The following is a 22,908-nucleotide window of genomic DNA, read 5'->3' as shown; positions in this document are numbered from 1 at the left end:
TTAGTAGTGTTGGTCAGCATGGCCCCTGACTCCAATCTCCAGCATGTGCAGTCCTCATTTTCTCCTCGTTGTTATAATCTTATTGCAAAACCTCTTCCAAGGATGTTCACCTTGAAGACATTCTCCTCCTCCCTCCACAAGGATCTGTAAGTCTCTATCTGTCAGCCCATTTGCATGTCCTACCTCCAGCCTACCCAACCCACATTCCTGAAGAAGGGCTTCTGCCCGAAATGTCGACTCTCCTGCTCCTCAGATGCTGCCTGACCTGCTGTGCATTTCCAACGTCACACCTTTTGCCTCTGACTCCCTGCCTCTTGGCCTAAAGGACGTCCTCCTGGTGGACCGACGTGGCATCAGTAGAGAATTCCAATCTCAGGGTATCTAATGCAATCTCCCAGCCTCGAGGTGAAGCCCAGCAAAACCCAAAGTCAAGGTCCGATGTGGACTGGGTTTGAAGACTGTTGTTCTGAACTTTTTATTCCTTTTTTCCAATTTGTTCCTATGATCTGTCATGCTGGACTTTTTAATTTCATTATTGTTCATTTCTTTTTAGTAAGGACTTAAACTGAATAAATCTATACCTAGCTACCTTGTACTTCAGATGACACTGCAAATGGTGACTTGTAAAGTTTTCACTCTACTCGTTTGAGTACACGCGACATTAAAGCCAAGTCATTGAAGTGTTCAATCAGCCAGGATGGTAATAAATTGTGCAGCAGTCTTGACGTCTTGTTCCTATGTTCCTGACTTGACAAACTTGCACTCTACAGTCCAACAACAGTTTCAACAACCTGTCTGAAATTATGGCTGAATTCCTTTTGTATTTGGCATATATGGCCCCTATTGATTTGAAATTTCCCATGTCCAGAATAAACAGTTAAACTAAAAAATGTATATTGCAATTCACTGAATCTATCATTTGAGGCATTAATTAAAGTTTTATCTGAAGGCTTGGTTTCTTTCAAAAATCTGTACTTGGCTTTGATATTATTAATTTAGAATAAGGTATTTAAATTGAATTTGGATTGTTTAACATTCTTATTTTCCATGATGCTCTAGTACAATTCAATTAACTGCATACAGTGGTTATTTCTTTTCAGTTTTGCATCACTTCCTACTCAGTAACTTTCCTTTGAATAATATTGACAGCAGAAGGATGATTTGACAAATAAAATTAATTCCAATAACTATGTTTTGCACTTAATTTATCAGCAGTGTGATATGCTTGTTTAGTAACTATAATTGACTGACTATCATGTACTTTGGGATGTCCTTGTGTCCTGCAAAGTGGGGTGTATTTTTGTTGTCACTGGACATGTAATTGAGAGACTCCGACTAATGTTCTGGGGATATATGTTAGAATCCCATCACGACAGATAATCAAACTTAAATTCAGTTAATACATCATGTCCAGTGGTGACCAGGAAGTGATTCATGTTTTCAAAGAAGAAAAACATCTGATTCACTGTCCTTCAAAGAAGGAAATCTGGCCAACATGTGACTCCAGATCTACAATAATGTAATTGATGCGTAAATGCTCTCAAATAGTTAGCAAGCTATGTATTTAACTGCGACAATGCCTGATGAAAGGAATTAAACCAGGTGAATCACCCAGCATTTACAAAAGCACGGGACATGACAACAGCACAGATATCCTGCAAAGTCATCCTTTCCTAACATTTGGGACCTTATGACAAAATTGGGGAACTATTCAGAGAATATTCCTGATGAAGGGCTTTTGCCTGAGGTGTCGATTTTCCGGCTTCTCGGATGCTGCCTGACCTGCGCTTTTCTAGCGCTACTCTAATCGAGACTCTGGTTTCCAGCATCTGCAGTCCTTGTTTTTACCTATTTGATGGATTAGTCAAGCAACAGACTAAGATATTTCTCTCATTTATGATTACATGAGCATGACTCTGTCCCAGATACTGTCACCATCTCTGGCTATGTTCTGTCTGGCTGACGGATATGAGAATGCATACAGGGTGTACATAGGCAGGGAAAGAGTTAAGGTCTGAGTTTTGTGAAATAAGAGGGTTAGCTGAGCATGACTCAGATCAGATAAGAACTTACAGTTAACATTGGGGTGGTTGAGGCAAGGGTAATAGGTTAATAAGGTGGAAAAGCAGGCATTATGTAGAGCCATTTAACAATATTGGAAGACAGTGGGTTTTGAGAAGATTTGTAGCTCAGGTTGAGGTTCTGGATGTAGGTTTGTTCACTGAGCTGGAGGGTTCATTTTCAGATGTTACATTACTATCCTAGGTAGCATCGTCAGTGAGCCTCTGAATGAGGCACTGGTGATGTAGCTTGCTTTCTATTTATATGTTTGAGTTTCCTAGGGTCGATGACATAATTTCCTGTTCTTTTTCTCGGAGTGGTAAATGGGATCCAAATCAATGTGTTTGTTGATAGAGTTCTGGTTGGAATGCCGTGCTTCTCGGAATTCTCACATGTGTCTTTGTTTGACTTGACCTAGGATAGATGTGTTGTCCCAGTCGAAGTGGTGTCCTGCCCCATCTGTATGAAAAGATACTAGTGAGAGTGGATCGTGTCTTTTTGTGGCTAATTGATGTTCGTGGTAGCCTGGTGGCTAGTTTTCTGCCTGTTTGTCCAATGTAGTGTATGTTACAGTTCTTGCAAGGTATTATGTAAATGATATTAGTTTTTGCTTGTTGTCTGTATAGGGTCTTTCAAGTTCAATTGGTGCTATTTTCATGTGTTGGCAGGTTTGTGGGCTACCATGATGCCAAAGGGTCTGAGTAGTCTGGCAGTCATTTCAGAGATGTCTTTGATGTAGGGGAGAGTGGCTAGCGTGGTTAGTCTGGGTGTGTTTTGTCTGCTTGTTTGAGTTTGTTGCTCAGAAAATCAGCGGACTGTTCATTAGGTGCCTGTTCTTTTTGAATACACCGTATAGGTGATTTTCAGCTTCCAGCTCAGTGAGCAAACCTACATCCAGAATATTGGAAGCATTTGGTATGCAAGATCAGCTTGCAAGGGGTAAAGTATCCATTGTATGAATCCAGTTAATATGGTTAAGAATATTCATTGTATAACAGTAAAGGGGCTTCGTCTCTGCTATTGACACTTGCTGGTTGAATGGGTGACCATTATAATATGTATGTGGCCTTATCTGGATGCTCCTCCCTGTGAAATGACTATACAATTCATTAAGAATCTGCAATTTCAGAGGAGACCAGGAATCCATGTCCCTGCGCCCATGAGCGATTATTCTCTCTCGCTCCAGGGCCCGGAATAAAGATTGAAGTAAAACTATACTGTGGCTCTTAGCATTTTGTTTCGACTGGGGGGGAAATAGGGTGACAAACCCACTGGACGTGTGGTACAATGCAATGTAGTCAAGGTGGTGTTGCCATGGGGTTCCTCAATATTTGACTTCAGATCCCTAGGTATCAGGGAGACAGTGAGGGCTGTAGATGCTGGACCGTCAAAGTCTGGAGCTGGAAAAAGCATAGCAGGTCAAGCAGCATCAGAAGAACAGGGGAGTTGACGTTTCAGGTCTGAACTTTTGATGAAAGGTTCCAACCTGAAACGTCGACTCGTCACTCGATTTCCAAGGTATCAGGTCAAGCATGGACAAGGAAACAAGTTACTGATTATTGCAGACTGCCCTCTGTCTTGGCTGATGAATCAGTACTCCTCTGTATTGAATATCACTCTAAGCTACTCCCTATTCTGACTGTTATGAACTAGACCAGACCACTCAAAACATTGTTAAGCAGGTAGCCCTTGACCGAACTTTGCAATTTGTTTCGGTAAGTGTACAATGAAAATTATCTGGAGTAAGATAGCTAGGTTGACTACTAGATTTTAAAACAGACAAAAAAATATATTCACAAAATTACACAATGAAACACAAAGAACAGAATAAAGAACCCCTACAGAACTCAACCTATCCAGTTAGACTTAATTATGCTGTTCTGAATATACACAACAGCCCCAATAAAGAAACTCCCTTTAAAAACCAGTATACATGGAACATCTGCTTACAGATTGAAGTTGAAGGGCAGAAAAGACAGCGAGTTTCCACACAGCTCCCTGTTGAACTCCCAGTTTGAGACCAAATTAAAAACTGTTCAGCTCAGCTAGCTAAAGAGCTGACCACTCCCTTTTCATTATACAGGTCACTTATAAAACATGACCACTTTGGCCTGAAGTGTCATTTGTTTACATATGAATAGAAGGCCTTTCAAAATCCTTTTCATCTCTGTACCAAACCAGACTGATCAGAGTCTGACCTGGTTTATTGCCTTTCTGAAAAAAACCAAGAACATAGACTCCTTGAGCCAAGAAACAGCTTTTGGGGGAAAAAAAGGTACTTGGCTTTGTGACATGACTTGGAACTATTCTGCCCTTCCTTCACTATTGCTGGGTCAAAAACCTCAAACTGCCTCCTGATGAACAATGTTGTGGATGTACGTACACTAAATTGAGAGATATGGTTTAGGAAGGAACTTTACCACACTGAAGATGGTCAATAAATGCTGGCCCAGCTGGTTAGAAAACTAATTTTCAAGGGCACAGTCTGTACTTTGTGTGGTGAACTCAATGCCAATACCAAGGATGAAATGATAGCACCACTACTGAACCGGCTGCCTAAGTACGAAAGACTGTAGTGCTAGATGAGGCATACAGCTGGTGTACCAAAGAGAAAGTTATATTTGACATTGCCCTCTTCAATCTAGCTTTAGCAAAGATATCTGTCCATTATTGTGAGAAGATGAATTCCTGCCTTTAAATTGAGGATACTTTGGTATTGTGTGGCACTACTGTCCTGATGAATCGGATGGTTTGCAAACAGATCTAGCAACTTGAGACTGGGCACCTATGAAGTGCTCTTGGCTATCACCAGTCGCAAAATTTATACAGCCTGTAACTTCATGGCTTAGTGTATCACTCACTCTGCTAATATCATTCAGGCTAGGGATCTATCCTAGTTTGATTAAGCCATGCCAGGAGCAGCACCAAGCACATCTAAAGAGGAGATACCAGCTTGGTGAATTGACAACACCTGACTGCTTGCATGCCAAACAGTGTGGGCAGCATGACAAACCATTGTGAATGTTAGTGGACATTGAAGAACTCACTGAAGGAGGAGGCTGCACAAATGTCCTTATTCATTAATGATTGGGGAGTCCAGTACATCAGTACATGAGGTATGGCTGAAGTATTTCCAAATACCTTCAGCTACAAGTGCGAATTGAATCACTAGTTTTGGCTTTTCCCTGAGGTTCCCTGGCATGTCAATTCAATTTACTCCATGTGATATCAAGCAATGGCTGAAAGCACTGGATACTGCAAAGGCTCTGGGCCTTTACAACATTGCAGAACTAAATGTGTGCTTCTCAGCAACCTGTTCCAGTGCAGTTACAACCATGACATCTATGTGGCCAATTACCACCCTGCCAGTTTACTCTCAAGCATCAGTGAAATGATAGAAGGTATCATTTGATTAGAGTAATAGAAATGTACAGAATCCATGGAAGCAGACTGTTTGATCAGCATGGAAGAGATGGATCAGATATCCTAAATTAATCTAGTCCCGTTTCCAGCATTTGGCCTATATCACTCCAAAACCATTCCTATTCATATCCATCCAGATGCCTTTTAAATGTTGTAATTGTACCAATTCCTCCACTTCCTTTGGCAGCTCATTCCACAAACCCGCCACTCTCTGTGTGAAAATGTTGCCCTTTAGGGCACTTTTAAATCTTTCCCCTTAAAGGTGTACCCTCTAGTTTTGGACTCCCCAACCCTGGGAAAAGACTTTGCCTATTTACCCTATCCATGTCCTTCATGATTTTATAAACCTCTATAAGGTTTTATAAACCTCCATCAGCCTCCAATGCTCCAAGGAAAATAGCCCCAGTTCATTCAGCCTGTAGTTCAAACCCTCTAACTCCTTGCAAATATTTTCTGAACCCTTTCAAGTGTCACAACATCCTTCTGATAGGAGAGAGACCAGAATTGCACATACTCTTCCAAAGCTGCACCATGACCTCCCAACTCCTATACTCAGTGCACTTTGGCAAGCATGCCAAACCCCACCGTCACAATTAATACCACCTTCCCAATCCTGTGCACCTGTTGTGTCCCCTCCTGTCCTGTCTCTTCTCTTTCTCTCGCCCCCCCCCCAAAAAAAAAGCAAAACGCTCAGAGAGACAGTATAGTTTTACCTCCTTCATCTTTATTCGGGTCCTGGACAGAGGAAGAATGATCACCCGCGTGCACAGAGACATGAGATCACGGCCTTCTCTGAAACAGCAGTTTCTCAATGAACTAAATAGTCATTTTATAGGGAGGAGCATCCAGACAAGGCAACATACAAATTAATTGGGTGACCATTACAATCAAGAAGTATCAATGGCAGAGACCAAGCCCTTTACTGTTATACAGTGAATGTTCTTAATCTTGTTAACTGGATTCATACAATTGATACTTTCCCCTTGTTAGCTGACTTTGCATACTGAATGCTTCTAATATTGTTAAATGGCTCTATATGACTGCTTTTCCACCTTATTAACCCATTACTCTTGCCTCCAACACCCCATTGTTAACTGTAAGTTCTTATATGGTCTGAGCCATGCTCAGCTGAACCTCCTGTTTCACAAAACTCCGACCATAACTCTTTCCTTGCCTGCTTATACCCTATATACATTCTCACTGTGGCTCCACTTTCAAGGAAAAATGAATCTGCACTCCAAAGTCTCTTTGTTCAGTGCAACACTCCCTAGACTTTATCATTAAGTGTTTAAGTTCTGCCCTATTGTTCTTAAACAATGCAAAGTTAGCTTTTCTCCTCTCATATGGCTGTGTTCATTGTCAGACTTAAATAATTCAAAATTAGAACTGGCGTATGAAATATAGCCACCAGAAGGCAGCCATCACCTATAGATATAGTCCAGTCTAACCGAGACCTAAACTGTGCACAAACAGAAATTACTGAAGAAGCTCAGCAGGAGTGGCAGCTTCCACGGGAAGAAAGCAAAGCCAATGCTTTGTTATATCTCACTCAAATCCCTCATATGTTTTTCTCTTTGGGCTTTGTGTCCACACATTGTTGTTATCAAGTGGCACTTACTGAACAATAACATGTCCACTGATACTCAGTTGGGTTCTGTCAGGTCTTCCAGCTCTTGAGCTCGTTGCAGCTTTGATAAAAATGTGAACAAATGAGAGGGGAAGTGAGTCTAACTGTCTTTGACAGAAAGCTAACATTTAATTGAATATGTTGTCAACAAGGCAAGGGTGGGGAGGCACTGTCAAGCTGTTGATCAATCATTTCCATCTCAGGACTTTTCTCCAGGAGCTCCTCAAGGTGTTGACCTAGATCCAACCAACTTTTAAGGTTAGAAGTGGTGATCCTCACTGAGGATTGTGCAGTGTTCAGCATCATTTGCAATTCCCCAAATACTGAAGCAGTTTGTCTATTTGCACCAAGTTCTGAGCAGAGAAGCTACAATGAAGTGGAACTGACGGGTAGAACTTCCAAACACCTTGGGACAGAAAATTAGTGTGGGGGTTGTTTATAAATATCCAAGCTGGGATTGCCATTAAATAAGAAATTACAAATACAAGCAATAAAAATTTCGTTAGTGAGAGTGATGTAATTGGTTTTGAGATAAGTGTCCTGATTCAAAATAAAGGAAACTACGATGGTGTGAGCTGGTTACAATAAATTGGGGACATTTCCGTAAAGGGATAAATGTAAATAAGGAAGGGTAAACATTTTGAAGAGTGCATGGAGGAATTATAACAATTGTTTATTCCTGGAAAAGGTGACCTGACCATGGCTAACAAGGGAAATTAGGGATAGTATTAGATCCAATGAAGGGACAAAGAAATTTGTGCAAAAAGCAACAGATTTAAAGATTGGGAGCTGTTTAGATTTCTGCAAAGGAGGACAGAGGAATTGATTTAAGCAGCAGAAAAACATTGTGAAAACAAATGTCAGTCCTTTTCAGTGAGAAACAGGAGGCCTTATGATAGAAAACAAAGGTGGCAGACCAGTTAAGTACATATTTTGGTTTTGCCTTTACAAAGGAGAGAGATCATGCCTCAAAAATGTTGGGGAACACTAGTGAGAGATAGGAACTGAAGGAAATCAGTATCAGTTGAGAAATGGTGTTGGGGAAATTGATGAGATTAAAGGCAATAAAACCTAAGGGCATGGTTTAATTGAATTTCTGGAGTACTTAAGTGGTCCTAGATGTAATGGATGCATGGGTGGCCATCGTTCAAGATTCTATAGACTCGAGAACAGTTCCAATGGATTGCAGAGTAGCTATAGAGAAAACAGGGAATAATAGGCCAGTTAGCCTGACATCAGTAGTGGGGAAATTATTATAAAATATTTAGTAGACCACTTAGAAAACAGATACAGGATTGGACCGAGTCAGCGTGGATTTACAAAATGGACACTGTTTGACAAATCTACTGGAATTCTTTGAGGATGTAATTAGTAGAGTTGCTCAGGGAGTCAATGAATATGGTTTGTTTGGACTTTCAGAAGGCTTTTGATGAGATTAAGCATATAAAATTGAAGCTCATGGCACCAGGGGCTCGTGTATTGAGACAGATAGAAAGCTGTTTGGCAGACAGGAAACAGAGTTGGAACAAACTTTTTTTTTCTGAGTGGCAGGCAGTGATGAGTGAGTACCATAGGGATCATTGCTTGGACCACAGCTATTTGCAAAATGTATTTATTGTTGAGTAAGAGAACTGTATGTAATAAGTTTGCAAATGATACAAAACTGGGAAGAACAGTAAACTGTGACGAGGATGCAGGAATGCTTCAATGTGACTTGGACAAGCTGAAAAAGTGGACAGAGACATGACACGTAATGTATAATGTGGGTATATAGGGTAAAATAGAAGACAAATTATTATCTGAATTGCAATACATTGTATACTAGTTGCTGAAAGTAAACATGGATGTACAGCAGATGGTGAAAAGGCAAATGGTATGTTGGCTTTCAGAACAAGAGGATTCGAGTGCAGGAACAGGTCTTGTTGTAATGGTTACAGGGCTTTGGTGAAACCATATCTGGAGTATTGTGTGCAGTTTTGGTCTCCTTTTGAGGAAGGATGTTCTGGTTATTATGGGAATACAACCAAGTTTCACCAGACTGACTCTTGGACAGCAGGTTTGACATTAAGAGAGACTAGATTGGATAGGATTATATTCACTTGCTCAGAGGAATAAAGAGCATCTCATTGAAACCTATAAAAATCTGACGGGACTAGACATGGTAAGCTTTGGAGGGATGGCCCTGATGATTGGGGAGTCCAGAACCAGGGATTACAATTTAAGGATTAGTGTCGGATATTTAAAATTGAATGAGAATTTCTTTCACCCAGGGAGTGGTGAGACTGTGGAATTGTTTGCCGTGGAAAACAGTTGAGGCCAAAACACACTGTTTCCAGAAAAATTAGATATGTTCTTAAGGCTATTGTTCAAAGGGTATGGAGAGAAGATGGGAACAGGATACTGAGTTGGATAATCATCCATGATCATATTGAATGTCAGAATAGGCTCAAAGGGCTGAATAACCTACTACTGCTTTTATTTCCTGTGATAATGGGGACATTCACATTTGGATTAAAAATAAAATAACATTCATGTCTTTGAAGTACCAGGGAATGACTATTGCCAACAAGCGAAAATCTCACCATTGTACCTTGAGATTCAATGGTATTGCCATTGCTGAATCTCCCACTAGCAGAATCCTGGGGACTTCCATTGACCAGAAACTGAACCAAGAGCAGGTCAGGAACTATGGCTCCTACAGCAAGTAACTCTTCTCCCCTCTTTGAGGGACAGCTTAACAATCTGTTAAGCTCAAATCCGGACTGTGATGAAATATTCCCCACTTGCCTGAATGAGTGTAGCTCCAACAACACTAACATATCTTAGATAAACAAACTGGCTAGATTGATACCACATCCACGTTCACTTCCTCCACCACTGATGCACAGAGGCAGCGGAATGCACAAGGTCTACTAGATTCACTGCAGGTACTCACTAAAGCACCTTAGTAGATTCCAAATCCACCACCTCGAAAGATGGCACTAGATGCATGGGGCCATCACCAACAGTAAGTTCCTCTTCAATCCACGCACCATCTTGACTTGAAACTGTATTTCCATTTCTTTACTGTTGCAAGGTACATCTGAAACACTCTGACAGCACTCTGGATCTACCGATACCACAAAGACTGCAGCAGTTCTGAAAGCATGTCACCACAATTTTCTTGGGGCTATTAAGGATGAGCAATAAAATCATCTGATGCCTTGTGAGCCTAGCCAGCCGCATCCTCATCAAATGATTGAATCAAATATGTATGAAAATTTAATAATAACAATGCTGGAAGGACTCCAGATCTGACAACCAAATGTTCCCTCTAAGCTATGTGAGTACACAGCCTCTCCAAGGGTTTGCACATAGCAGTCAGCATGCCAACACAGCTGACACCATTGACTTCCAGTTCCAGAAGCTGCTGTCATGAATGGAACATGGCAGACCCCACAGAAGATGAATTAGCAGGAATGCCATTGAAAACATCTGTGAAGAGAAAAACACCATTGACAGTTCAAGTCTAAAGAATCGTCTTGGAGATTTTTTCATCCGATACAAGCCACAGTGCCATTTCACCTCTTCTCCTCATCCACTCTGGTTGCTTCTCACCCTGTGTTTTCACTGGGAAATGGGTATTTTGAAACATTGTTGAAGTGTTTCCTAAGCAAGACAAAATTAAGGTGCCAGAGTGTGATAGGACTTGTGGCAGTGAACCAGCCAACTTGTGTTTCTCAAGATCAAAGTTCTGACCAGCCTGAGAATTGTAAGGATCTCAGCAACCTGTGAAAAATAATCCAAGTTTTCCTGTGTCCATACCTATTTTCCACTGTTTTTGTACAATCGTGTGTTTGTAAAGGGAAGTTTGTAAGGGGATTAGTGTTTTAATTTGTAGTGTTAATGTGCTGAAGGTTTGTAACTTTTTACCTGTGGCTAAAGTCTAATTACTTGTAATAATCAGTAATTCTTGTTAAGTACAGAAACCTGATCCATGTTTTCTATCAATCTTGATCTGAAAATCAGGTAAATTGAAGAATTTTGAGTACTTATAAATTATTTTACGATATTTTAACTTTTGTGGTGACTCTGGAATAGTGTGGCTTTGATTCTAGTGCGCTATCCCAGTGGGTCATGACATGAGTATTTTTTTCACTGTACTTGCTGCTTATTTTAATATTGGATTAGTGGTGCTGGAAGAGCACAGCAGTTCAGGCAGCATCCAACGAGCAGCGAAATTGACGTTTTGGGCAAAAGTCCTTCATCAGGAATATGAAGGGCTTTTGCCCGAAACGTCGATTTCGCTGCTCGTTGGATGCTGCCTGAACTGCTGTGCTCTTCCAGCACCACTAATCCAGTATTTACTTTCCAGCATCTGCAGTCATTGTTTTTACCTCTTTTTAGCTTATTTTAATATGCAATGTGAGAATTATCAGTCTGCTCAGACTTGGGTAGAGCTGTTCATGATATATAAATTTGTGAGTCGATCCCAAATGACTAGATTTAGATTTTGGTTTCATTGTCATGTGTACTCAGTTTTTAAAAAAGTTCGACACTACAGTTGTATTTGCATAAAAGTTGAAGTGTCAACATTACAGTCCTTTCCTGAGCCATGGACCTGCAGATGCTCCACATTGGACTTCCCTGAATGGGCATGCATTCATTCTCACTGGGCCAAGATCTGTCCAGGCTTTGCTGCTGCTTGAAAGACTTTGGCCCTGGTCGCTCAGCCACTGTCCCTCATGGCCGATTGCTGCTGCTGCCATCCATCGTCGCTGGCTATCAATCGCCACTCGCCACCATCTAGGTTCGAGCTCAGCCACAGCCATACGCCGTTGCCGCCACTGCTTCCACTGCTCCAATTTTACAAATGCTCAAGGTCCAAACTTTAGTTTTTTGTGTTTGTATGTCTAGCTCCATATCTTGATATGAGAAACAGGATGTTAAAATCACTTAATAAATTAGTTAATACCATACCTCTATTTCATTTCTAAGTAAATTTAATTAAACATGAGCTGTGATGTTAACACCATAATAATTAACGCAGTTAGCACCAAATTAATGAATGCAGGAGTACACTTATTTGGGTTGTTGGATACAAATTTATGGGACTATGTCAGAGATTTGGAACATAGTTAACCACTTCTGAGAGTTACTAATCTCTTTAGTTGGGGCTAGCTGTTTCTAGCCTACAGGAAAAGGGGGAAAAATCTTTTTGATAATACCTCCGGTTTCCTCCCACAGTCCAAAGATGTGCAGGTCAGGTGAACTGGTCATGCTAAATTGCCCATAGTACATCAGTCAGAGGGAAATGAGTCTGGCTGGGTTACTTTTCGGAGAGTCGGTATGGACTGGTTGGGCCGAAGGACCTGTTTCCACACTGTTGGGAATCTAATCTAAGCTTGCACTATGTCAGAGCTGTGAATTTTACCTTCCAAACAGCAATATGTGGAATGTTCCAAAGTGCTTCAGAGTATGATTCAATTATCAGGAAAATATCTTAATGCTGAATTAATTGAAGATATTATCTCTCTGGATGCTTTCAGTTTTGTTTGATCTAAATCTGATTCCCAGCAAATGAGGTAATGTTGAACATGGTAAGAAGTCAGGTCTGTGATGTCCTGCTGAGTTATTACTGTTGCCTATCCGTTGCTCACAGCAAGTGCTTTCTTGCATATCCTGGTAGGACGCAAGGCTCCCATGAGCAGCAGTGAGCACTTGCCTAGTGAGATCTTAGAGCACCTAGATTCCTTCTCATTTATGATAATGATGATTAGTTGTACAATTGATGATTCAGAAACAATTTTTACGGCTCTGATACTTCCTGCCATTTGAATTTTTGCATTTTCTTGGAACTTTAATTAGTTGAAAATTAAAATTTTAGATTTGAATTTTTCCTCCCAAAAATGTTTTTGTTAATGAAGAAAGAAATATTTTCAGAATGTTTGCTATTTTGCAAGTTTAATGTTTCAAGTTGAATAGAGCAATGAAAATGTTTTTTTAACATTATGGAGCAAGCCACTTCACAGTCCATCAAACCACAGCTTAGTTTATGCCTAGAAATCATTGTTATTAGCATATAATAGCTGTCCAGGAGTGGGGTGGAGAGACAGCTGCACCAGGAACTGATGTGTCATCTAATTGATACATGAATTATAATTGAGGAACAAAATGTTTAAGGCATGAATTAGTGTATGTTTTTTTCACTCAGTACGGACGAGGACAAATTTAACTCGTTATTATGTTAAAAGAATATTAAGTCTAGATACTATGAAATCTACATTGATATTTTGGCCAAAATAAGGTGCACACATTATCTGCAGGAAAAGACTCCATTGAGGTCTTGGAATGTAGCTTGGAAGAGGTAAGGCCGGGATTATGGACAGATTTCAACAAGCTCGAACTAACAGTCAACTTTTTTTTGAACAAGGTGAGTTCTCCTAGTGTCTTTATCAACCTTTAGTCCTCAATCATTATCTGTTGCCTATCTTGCTTTAAAAAAAAATCCCTCCATGAAACAATGCAGACATTCTTTTGTTTTTTGTTTGTAGTATGCTTTGGGACTTCCAGTGGTTCTGAAATATTCAGTGTAAAGGGGAGGTGATGATCTTATGGTATTGTAGCTGGATTATTAATCCAGAGATCCAGGTAATGTTCTGGGGACTTGGGTTTGATAGTGGAATTTGAATTCAATAAGAATCTGGAATTAATAGTCAAATGATGACCACGAAGCTATGTTTGAATGGTGTAAAAAATCTAGCTGGTTTACAAATATCCTTAAGGGAAAAAAAAACAGCTGTCCTAGCTTAGTCTGACCTAAATCTAGCTCTAGACTCTCAGCAATGTGGTTGATTCTTAACTGCTGCCTGACCTAGCAAGCCACTCAGTTCAAAGGCAACTACAGCTGGGCAATAAAAGGTGGCCCACCCTGCAATACCCATATGCCATGGCTTTTTTTCCTTGCACGAGTAAGCTTCCCACTACTTACAATGATTGGTTAATTACGAGTTGAGTCACAGGTCAATGACCTAAGACTAATGTCTAAAGACTGCTTGGCAGCAGGAAGCATCCCACTTTTGTGGTTTGGAGAAATGGAAGAGCTTCAGCAGGCACTTCAAAGCACTGGCAAAACCATATGTGCCTTTGAGGATCCTTCAAATTTGATAGGAAAAAATGTGGCCTAACAACAGCATCCTCACTCAAGCCACTTTGCTGGTGCTAACCACTCAAAGTCCTCTCCACTGAATGGGATGTATCACTCATGTGCTTGCCAAAGACTCCCAAAGCAATTGGTCATCTTGGACCACAGTTGGAGCAAGTGACTCAGAACATTTGAAATTCTGAAGGGACAATCTCTAAGCATCTCCTCTTGTGGCCACCAACTTGATGGCCTGCAGCCCATTCAATTCACTCGATTTAGCATAATAAATGGCTAAGCACAGTAGATACAGAAGTTATGGAAGACACTGGTAGCTCAGTTGCAATGCTGAAGATCAGTCTTGTTGAACACCTGTCCTTTAGAACATTTCAGCATCCTGGAGGCTTCAATTAACTAGAAATGAAACTGGACCATCTATGTACATACTGTGGCTCCATAAGCGGGACAGACGCTTGAAATTCTGTTGGGTGTAGCCTAGCTTCTGGCTATCATTACTTGTCTATCATCTGCAAAGCACGTGACAGGACTGTGATGGAATGCTTCTCACTCACCTGTTTGAGTGCTGTCACAAAGTGACTCCAAGAGGCTTGAAGCCATACTGGAAAAGTAGCCTGCTTGATTGATATCCCACCTTCAAAATTCACTGTCACCATAGCTGTTACATCGTGGTAGCAGTGGCTGACATCTGCAAGAAGTGCTGCATCAAGGCTCCTCCAACTGCACCTTCCAAACCATAATTTTGACCATCTAGAAATGCCAGGGCTGCAGTTGTCTGGGAACATGGCCACTTGTAAATTTCCCTCTGAGTGCAAGCTAATTTGACTTGAAACTATATCGCTGTTCCTTCAGTGGCCTGACAATAAAATACTAGAAGTCCTTTTCTAATAACACTAGCCCCGAGTAGTATTTCATTTAAGCTGCACAACAGTGCAGCTGTTTAATGGTTCTGCATGCGCCAATTGATTTTACTGTGCATTGGCTTCCAATTCCAGGGGTCAATGCTGCACGTAGACCTTGGAAAACCATGCAGCAGAAAAAGTCATGAAAGCGAATGTAGGTCTTTCTATCCAAGGACTACAGTGGTTAGCTCACCATCACACTCTCCAGGACAATTGGGGATTGCTCAGCCAGCAATGCCCATGTTTCATGTAGATTTTAAAAACAAAAGGTGTGATGCTGACCCAACTCTGCCAGCATTATTGTAATACAGGTATTTAATTATTTGACAATGTAAGGATTAAAAAAGTTTTATTGTGCCCTGTTCACCAAAACCAGGATAAATTCATATCAGTCAGTTATGATTCTGCCTAAATCATCCACGTGTTGGAAATAATTATCAGTGGTGCTAACAGGCAGAATTTGCTCACCAAATTCAGTTTTTCCTCCACTCTAAACACTTGGTTACTGGCCTCATTCTGATATTTTGGCCAAAAATAGACATGACAGCTATATTCCTATGAAATACAAGTGACGAGCCTTGTTATTAAGGTGATATTGAGAAGGTGTGACATCAAGTACCCTGGTAATGTGGAAATCAATTGAAGTTATTAGAAATACTCGACTGTGATTTGGGTCATATCTGGCAGAATAAAAAATCAGTGTCGCTTTTCTATCAAAACGACACAGCTAGTGTTCCTTAACATTCTTAATTTAACTATGCAGATGCTTCATCAACAAAAAAATTGTCTCTTCCAGCATAAGGTCAGAAGTGAGGATGTTTGTTGAAAGCAGCGCCATTCATTTCCTCATCTTAAAGCAGTCCATGCCAACATAAGGTAACATTGCAAAAACAGTCTATCATTTCTTTACATGCATGTTTTCAGTTGTGCACACCATCCATTCCTTCCATTCGCCCACACTCCTGCTTTGTTGTCTGTTATGTCTCTCTTGTTCTTATCAATGTATCTTAGATAAACCATGTGTCCTGATACTACAATGGTTTGTTGACTCTTCCGCTCTTGAAACTCATCTCCATGGCTTTGTATTCAGGTACAGCCAATACATAGTCACTACAGATTTACGAGCCATTGTCTCCAGGTGGAAACAACCTGTACCTGCTTCCTTGCAAAAGGCTTCCCATTCTCTTTTAAAACCAAGCAACCAAGCTTGTTGGCTGAGTTCAGAACAAATTGTACGACTTCCTTTATTTTTCTATTTTGCCTGAAATTGGAGAGTTTCAAAATGTGTTAATTTTATAAATTTTTCATATTGGTAACAAGAGCGATAGTGCAACGTGAGAATAGTGGAGTTGAAGTTCAGCCATGATCATATTCAACGCTGGAACAGCTTTAGTGACTATGGCCTGTTCCTCCTCCTCCTTTCCTGAAAGCCTCCACCAAACTCTAAGCACAGTTCAGGGTTAGTTTAACCTTCTATCACCTCCACTGCTGATTAAATCACCATGGTTGCAGTTTAATTCTTCTTTCTATTCAGATATATGATTGATTTCTTTAATTTTTTTAGTACAGTTGTACAGCACAATAATTTAAAAGGGGGCTGATTTATACCTAGTCTGCATATGAAGGAATGTAGGATATATGGTAACTACTTTTCATTCACGATGCATTCATAAACAACAAAATTATGATAACCAGAGTTTTTCTAATGATACTGACTGAATGAGATATTGGCAGGGCACTTTGGAGGAACCTTTTGCATTTTTGCCCTCAAATATTCATGTTCACTGAAGAAGACATTATTGTTTGACACACGGTGCAAATTGATAATGATGTTGATAGATGTTACAATGACTAAATACCAGTGTAACACTAGAAATGATTTTATTAAGGATTTCAGTGTGTTAATCCTTTGTTTCCCAAATTCTGAAATACTGAACTAATCAGTTTATTGCATTTAAGGTGCTTGACACTGAGATGAATAGAAATAGGCGGTGGGCAAGTTGTTGGAGGGAATCCTGAGGGACAGGATTTAAATGTATTTGGATAGGCAAGGCCTGATTAGGGATAGTCAACATGGCTTTGTGCGTGGGATATCTTGTTTTTTTGAGGAAGTAATGAAAAGGATTGAAGAGGGCAGAGCAGTGGACATGATCAATATGGACTCCAGAAAGGTGTTCGACAAGGTTCCTTATGATGGACTGATCAAATGGGCCAAAGGGCTGAGGAGTGGCAGGTGGCGTTTAATTTAGATACATGTGAGGTGCTGCATTTTGGAACGACAAATCAGGGCAGGACTTATACATGTAATGGTAAGGTCCTGGGGAATGTTGCTGAACAAAGAGACCTTGGAGAGCAGGTTCATAGTTCCTTGAAGGTAGAGTCGCAGGTAGATAGGATAGTGAAGAAGGTATTTGGTATGCTTTCCTTTATTGGTCAGAGTACTGAGTACAGGTGTTGGGAGTTCATGTTGTGGCTGTACAGGACATTGTTTTGTCCACTTTTGGAATGTTGTGTGCAATTCTGGTCTTCCTTCTATAAGAAGGATAATGTGAAACTTGAACGGGTTCAGAAATGATTTACCAGAATGTTGTCAGGGTTGGAGGGTTTAAGCTATAGGGAGATGCTAAATAGACTGCGGTTGTTTTCTCTGGCGTGTCAGAGACCAAGGGATGACCTTAGAGAGGTTCATAAAATCATGAGAGGCATGGATCGGGTAAATAGATCAGATGTTCTCCCTGTGGTTGGGGGAGTCCAGAGCTCGGGGGCATAGGTTTTTAGGGTATGAGGGGAAAGATTTAAAAGGGACCTTAGGGACAATGTTTTCATGCAGAGGGTGGTATGTGTATGGAATGAACTACCAGAGGTGGAACCTGGTACAATTACAACATTTAGAAGGCTTCTGGATGGGTATATGAATAGGAAGGGTTTAGAGGGATATGGGCCAAATGCTGGCAAATGGGACTAGAATAATTTAGGCTATCTGGTCGTTATGGACGAGTTGGACCGAAGGGTCTGTTTCCGTGCTATACATCTCTATGACTCTATGACAATGCAGTGAATTTAGTTGTTAGACTGAAAGCGGATTTGATTGTAGAAGCTAATATAATTTAACAGATAGACAGTTTTCTGAAGCAAGTTTCTGTGTGAGTTCAGTCCTTCATTCTGTGTGTGAAAGCTACCTGAACTTGAGCTTCTCCCACAGCAAAATAAGTGGTTTCATGTTTCTCCACCAAAGCAAATTATCTTTTTTTGGATACTGAGTGATGGTATTTTCTTGTAGCTTCACTTTTCACAACTGATATTTAGATTACTTAGTGTGGAAACAGGCCCTTCGGCCCAACAAGTCCACACTGACCCCGCCCAAAGAGCAACGCACCCAGACCCATTCCCCTACAATTACCCCTTCACCTAACACTACGGGCAATTTAGCATGGCCAATTTACCTTACCTGCACATTTTTGGACTGTGGGAGGAAACCGGAGTAAACCCACACAGACACTGGGAGAACTCCACAATACAGTTGCTTGAGGTAGGAATTGAACCTGGGTCTCTTGTGCTGTGAGGCATCAGTGCTAATCACTGTGCCACTGTGCCACCGTGCCGCCCACCGATGATATTCTTCATCAACATGCTGGTTATGAACAGGCAATTTTCCTTGAATACTTAGAGGTGGTTTTCAATTTTAAAAAGAAGTTTTCCAGAAACTTTTTTTAATATGCCACGCAATGCACAGAAATATTAGCACTGGAAGAAGCTAGTTAATATGGACTCTGCTCAATCTAGGTCCTTCTCAGGAGCTGACTACAAAAAGGTTTGACATGCAGGGCTTGTATGAGGCAGTGGTAGTGCCCCTACCTTCAGGCCAAATGGTCTAAGTTCCTGAGGAAGGGCTCCTGCCCAAAACGTCTATTTTCCTGCTGCTCGGATGCTGCCTGACCGGCTGTGCTCTTCCAGCACCACACTTTTTGACTCTGATTTCCAGCATCTGCAGTCCTCACCTTCTCCTGTTTTGTGTTGCACCAGTGCAAAGTTGTTGCATGTTGCACACTTATATATATTTTATTTTCCAAAATAGTGTCTCGCTTATTGAGGGTCACAACCCCAACCAGGGTCACAAGCTGAAGTTTTGGAGGTGAGAGTGGCTATTGATATCTGAGCTGTGGAGCTCTGACTAGGCTAGAACGATTGCAATCCTGCACTAATGAACTCTCTTAATTATCATTGAGGGATCAGTTAGCTCAGTTGGTTGGACAGACTGTTTTGACTCAGAGTGATGTTCAATTCCACACTGTTTGAGATAACCATGAAGGACTCTCCTCCTCAACCTGTTCTCTTACTGTAAGTGTGGTGACCCTCCGGTTAAACCACCACCAGTCATCTGTATCTCTAATAAGAGAACAGCCCTACAGTCTAGTAGGATAGTAACAACTTTACCTTGATTTTTCACTAAAGTGTTGCAACAATTGTCTAGTCCGAAAATAGGGTCATTGTGTGGAAAATGTTGGGAAGCACTGTTCCAGAAACTCAGAATAATCCTTATTGTGCGCAAAATGTTGGAGCTTCAGTGCGTTATTTCTGTAGCACTCTGTGGCTGATCTTGTTCAGCAGCTAAGTGTAGTGTCGCAGTAAAAGTGGCATCCTAGATGCATGTGCTCAATTAGTTGCTCTTAATGTTTTATAAATAACGCCAGGCCCTCCAACCCTGTGCTGATCATTCTGCCCAAACTAAATTTAAATAAAAACCTTCTGCACTTTATTTGATCCATATCCCTTTATCCCCTACCTATTCATGTCTCTTAAATATCACCAATGTGCCTGCTTTCACCACCTGTTCTAACATTGCGTTCTAGACTCCTACCATCTCTGCGTGAAAAACGTCCCTTGCACATTTCCCTTAAACTTTCCCCCTCTCACCTTGAACCTGTGCCCCCTTGCAACTGAAACTTCAAGCCTGGGAAAAAGCCTGTGATTATCCACCCTATCTATGCCCCTCATAATTTTGTAGATCTCTATTAGGTCTCCTCTCAGCCGCCATCTTTCTGATGAAAACAATCCCAGTCTTTTTAACATTTCCTCATAACCAAGGCCATGACCAGGCAATATTCTGGTGAATATTCTCTGTACTATCTCCAAAGCTTCCACATTCTTCTGGTAGTATGGTGACCAAAGATGCGCGCACGTACTCCAAATGTGACCTAACAAAGTTTTTATATAGTTGCAACATGGTTTGCCAACTCTTGTACTCCATGTTCTGGCTGATGAAGACAAGCATGCCATTCGCTTTCTTAATCACCTTGGCCAACTGTGTTGCCACCTTTGGGAACTGTGAACCTGCGTGTCCAAATCCATCTATATGTTAATGTTCCTAAGGGTTCTGCCATTAACAGTATAATTCTCACCTAAATTTAATTCCCCAACATGTATCACCGCTCATTTTTTTGGATTACACTCCATCTGCCATCTCTGTGCTCAAGTAGCCAATCTATCTATATTCGGTTGTATCCTTTCACAATTTTTGGCACTAACAGCAATCCACCAATCTTCATGTCATCTGCAAACTTTTCCTAATCGGATCACCCACATTTTTCTCCAGATCGTTTATATATTCTACAAAGAACAGAGGACCTAAGACTGATCCTGTAGTTGCAGAATACCTGTAGTTGCAGAATACCTGTAGTTGCAGAATACCTGTAGTTACTGGTCTCCATTTTGAAAAACACCCTTTCACCGCTATCCTCTGTCATCTATGATCGAGCCAGTTTTGTACCTATCTAGCCAGCCCACCCCAAATCCCATAGGATTTTAGTTCTTGTAGTATTCTACCGTTGGGACTTTATCAAATGCCTTAGGTAAGTCCAAATAAACTACATCCACAGCCCATTCCTTCATCAGTTATCTTTGTCATCTCTTCAATAAAATTTCATCAAGTTGATGATATATGATCTTCCCTGTTCAAAATCATGCTGTCTATCACTAACTGGTCAATTTTCTTGCAAATGTGCAAACATCTTGTCCCTCAGTATCTTTAAGAGCTTTCCCACCACATACGTCAGACTCACTAAATCTATGATTTCCTGGATTATCCCTGCTTCCTTTCTAATCAAGATTACAGCTTTGGTTAATCTCCAGTCCTCTGGTTAAAGAGGATGTGAAGATATCTGCTAATGCCACAGCTATTTCTTCCCTTGCCTCTCGCAGAAACCTGGGATAGATTCCCATCAGGCCCTGGGGACTTGTCTACCTTAATGCAATTTAAGATACCCAAAACTTCCTCCAAATATATTGACATTCCCAAAAGTATTCGTACACTGATCTGTGACCTCAACATTAGTCATGACCTTCTCCTTTGTAAATACCAATACAAAGTACTCATTAAGGATCTCTCCCACTTCCTGTGGCTCCACACATAATACGAATAATAAAATTACATAGCACGTCCTATCGCAAGAGAGAAAGGAAACCTTTCAACATAGCTGTCTTGACTGGATTTGACATTGATGGATGTTGGGCAGAAAAACAACCCATTTATTAGCCACTATATAAGAGTTTGTGTGGCAACAGAGTGGCTTAGGCAAACTAAAATTTAAAAAGGGTCTATTAGAGTAAGCCTTTCAGCTAAGTAGTTTGGCCTTGTGTGTCCCTGAAGTTGTTGATCAAGTGTTTTCTAAAAACTCCCCAAATGCTCTATTCAAACTATTTTTCAATTTTCAGTAAAAGAGCCAATAGTTTTCCTTTGCTAAACTTGGAACTCGAGTTAAAAGTGGCCATTGGAAGAGTTACTTCTGTCCTGTTTGTTAAATTATTGCTCCATTCTTGTTAGAAACAAAGAGATCTTTTTAATTATGACAATGTTTGACAATATTATTCAAAATAGCTAAATATGTTTACTTCTGCACACTGCATTTTTAGATATTCTGTTCAGTGAACTAAGACAAATTGAAGTTAGTAGTGAGAGAATCAAAGAGAGCATGAAATTAGTAGGTGACCCTTTGAAATCAGAGTTACCTTTTGATTTGGAGTTTTGGGCTTGCAACCAAGAAATGATATCAATTTCAAAGTTTGGGAGAAGATGTGTAGCTCGGGTGCTCGTTGTTGTGGTTCTGTTCACCGAGCTGGGAATTTGTGTTGCAGACATTTCGTCCCCTGTCTAGGTGACATCCTCAGTGCTTGGGAGCTTCCTGTGAAGCGCTTCTGTGATGTTTCCTCCGGCATTTATAGTGATTTGTATCTGCCGCTTCCGGTTGTCAGTTCCAGCTGTCTGCTGCAGTGGCCGGTATATTGGGTCCAGGTCGATGTGCTTATTGATTGAATCTGTGGATGAGTGCCATGCCTCTAGGAATTCCCTGGCTGTTCACTGTTTGGCTTGTCCTATAATAGTAGTGTTGTCCCAGTCCAATCATGCTGCTTGTCATCTGAGTGTGTGGCTACTAAGGATAGCTGGTCATGTCGTTTCGTGGCTAATTGGTGTTCATGGATGCGGATCGTTAGCTGTCTTCCTGTTTGTCCTATGTAGTGTTTTGTGCAGTCCTTGAATGGGATTTTGTACACTACATTGGTTTTGCTCATGCTGGGTATCGGGTCCTTCGTCCTGGTGAATTGTTGTCTGAGAGTGGCTGTTGGTTTGTGTGCTGTTATGAGTCCTAGTGGTCGCAGTAGTCTGGCTGTCAGTTCAGAAATGTTTTTGATGTGTGGTAGTGTGGCCAGTCCTTTGGGTTGTGGCATGCCCTCATTCCATTGTCTTTCCCTTAGGCATCTGT

General features: G+C 40.9%; 1 protein-coding gene across 5 annotated transcripts in view; it reads left to right on the top strand.

The window, feature by feature from the left end:
• LOC140463425 (XK-related protein 6-like) overlaps positions 1–22,908 on the top strand; it is a 77,104-nt gene that overhangs the window by 29,867 nt on the left and 24,329 nt on the right. For 2 of the 5 annotated variants that reach the window (XM_072557346.1, XM_072557355.1), the window contains exon 2: positions 15,948–16,027. The exons of the other annotated variants lie outside the window; for them this stretch is intronic. In XM_072557346.1, the coding sequence (XP_072413447.1) occupies positions 15,948–16,026 (79 nt within the window). In that variant the 3' untranslated portion in view covers position 16,027. The remainder of the gene's footprint in view (positions 1–15,947; positions 16,028–22,908) is intronic. 5 annotated transcript variants of the gene reach the window in all.

The sequence above is a fragment of the Chiloscyllium punctatum genome, chromosome 3 (assembly GCF_047496795.1).
Source record: "Chiloscyllium punctatum isolate Juve2018m chromosome 3, sChiPun1.3, whole genome shotgun sequence".
Classification (NCBI taxonomy): Eukaryota; Metazoa; Chordata; class Chondrichthyes; order Orectolobiformes; family Hemiscylliidae; genus Chiloscyllium; species Chiloscyllium punctatum.
This window is presented reverse-complemented; position numbering and strand designations above follow the sequence as displayed.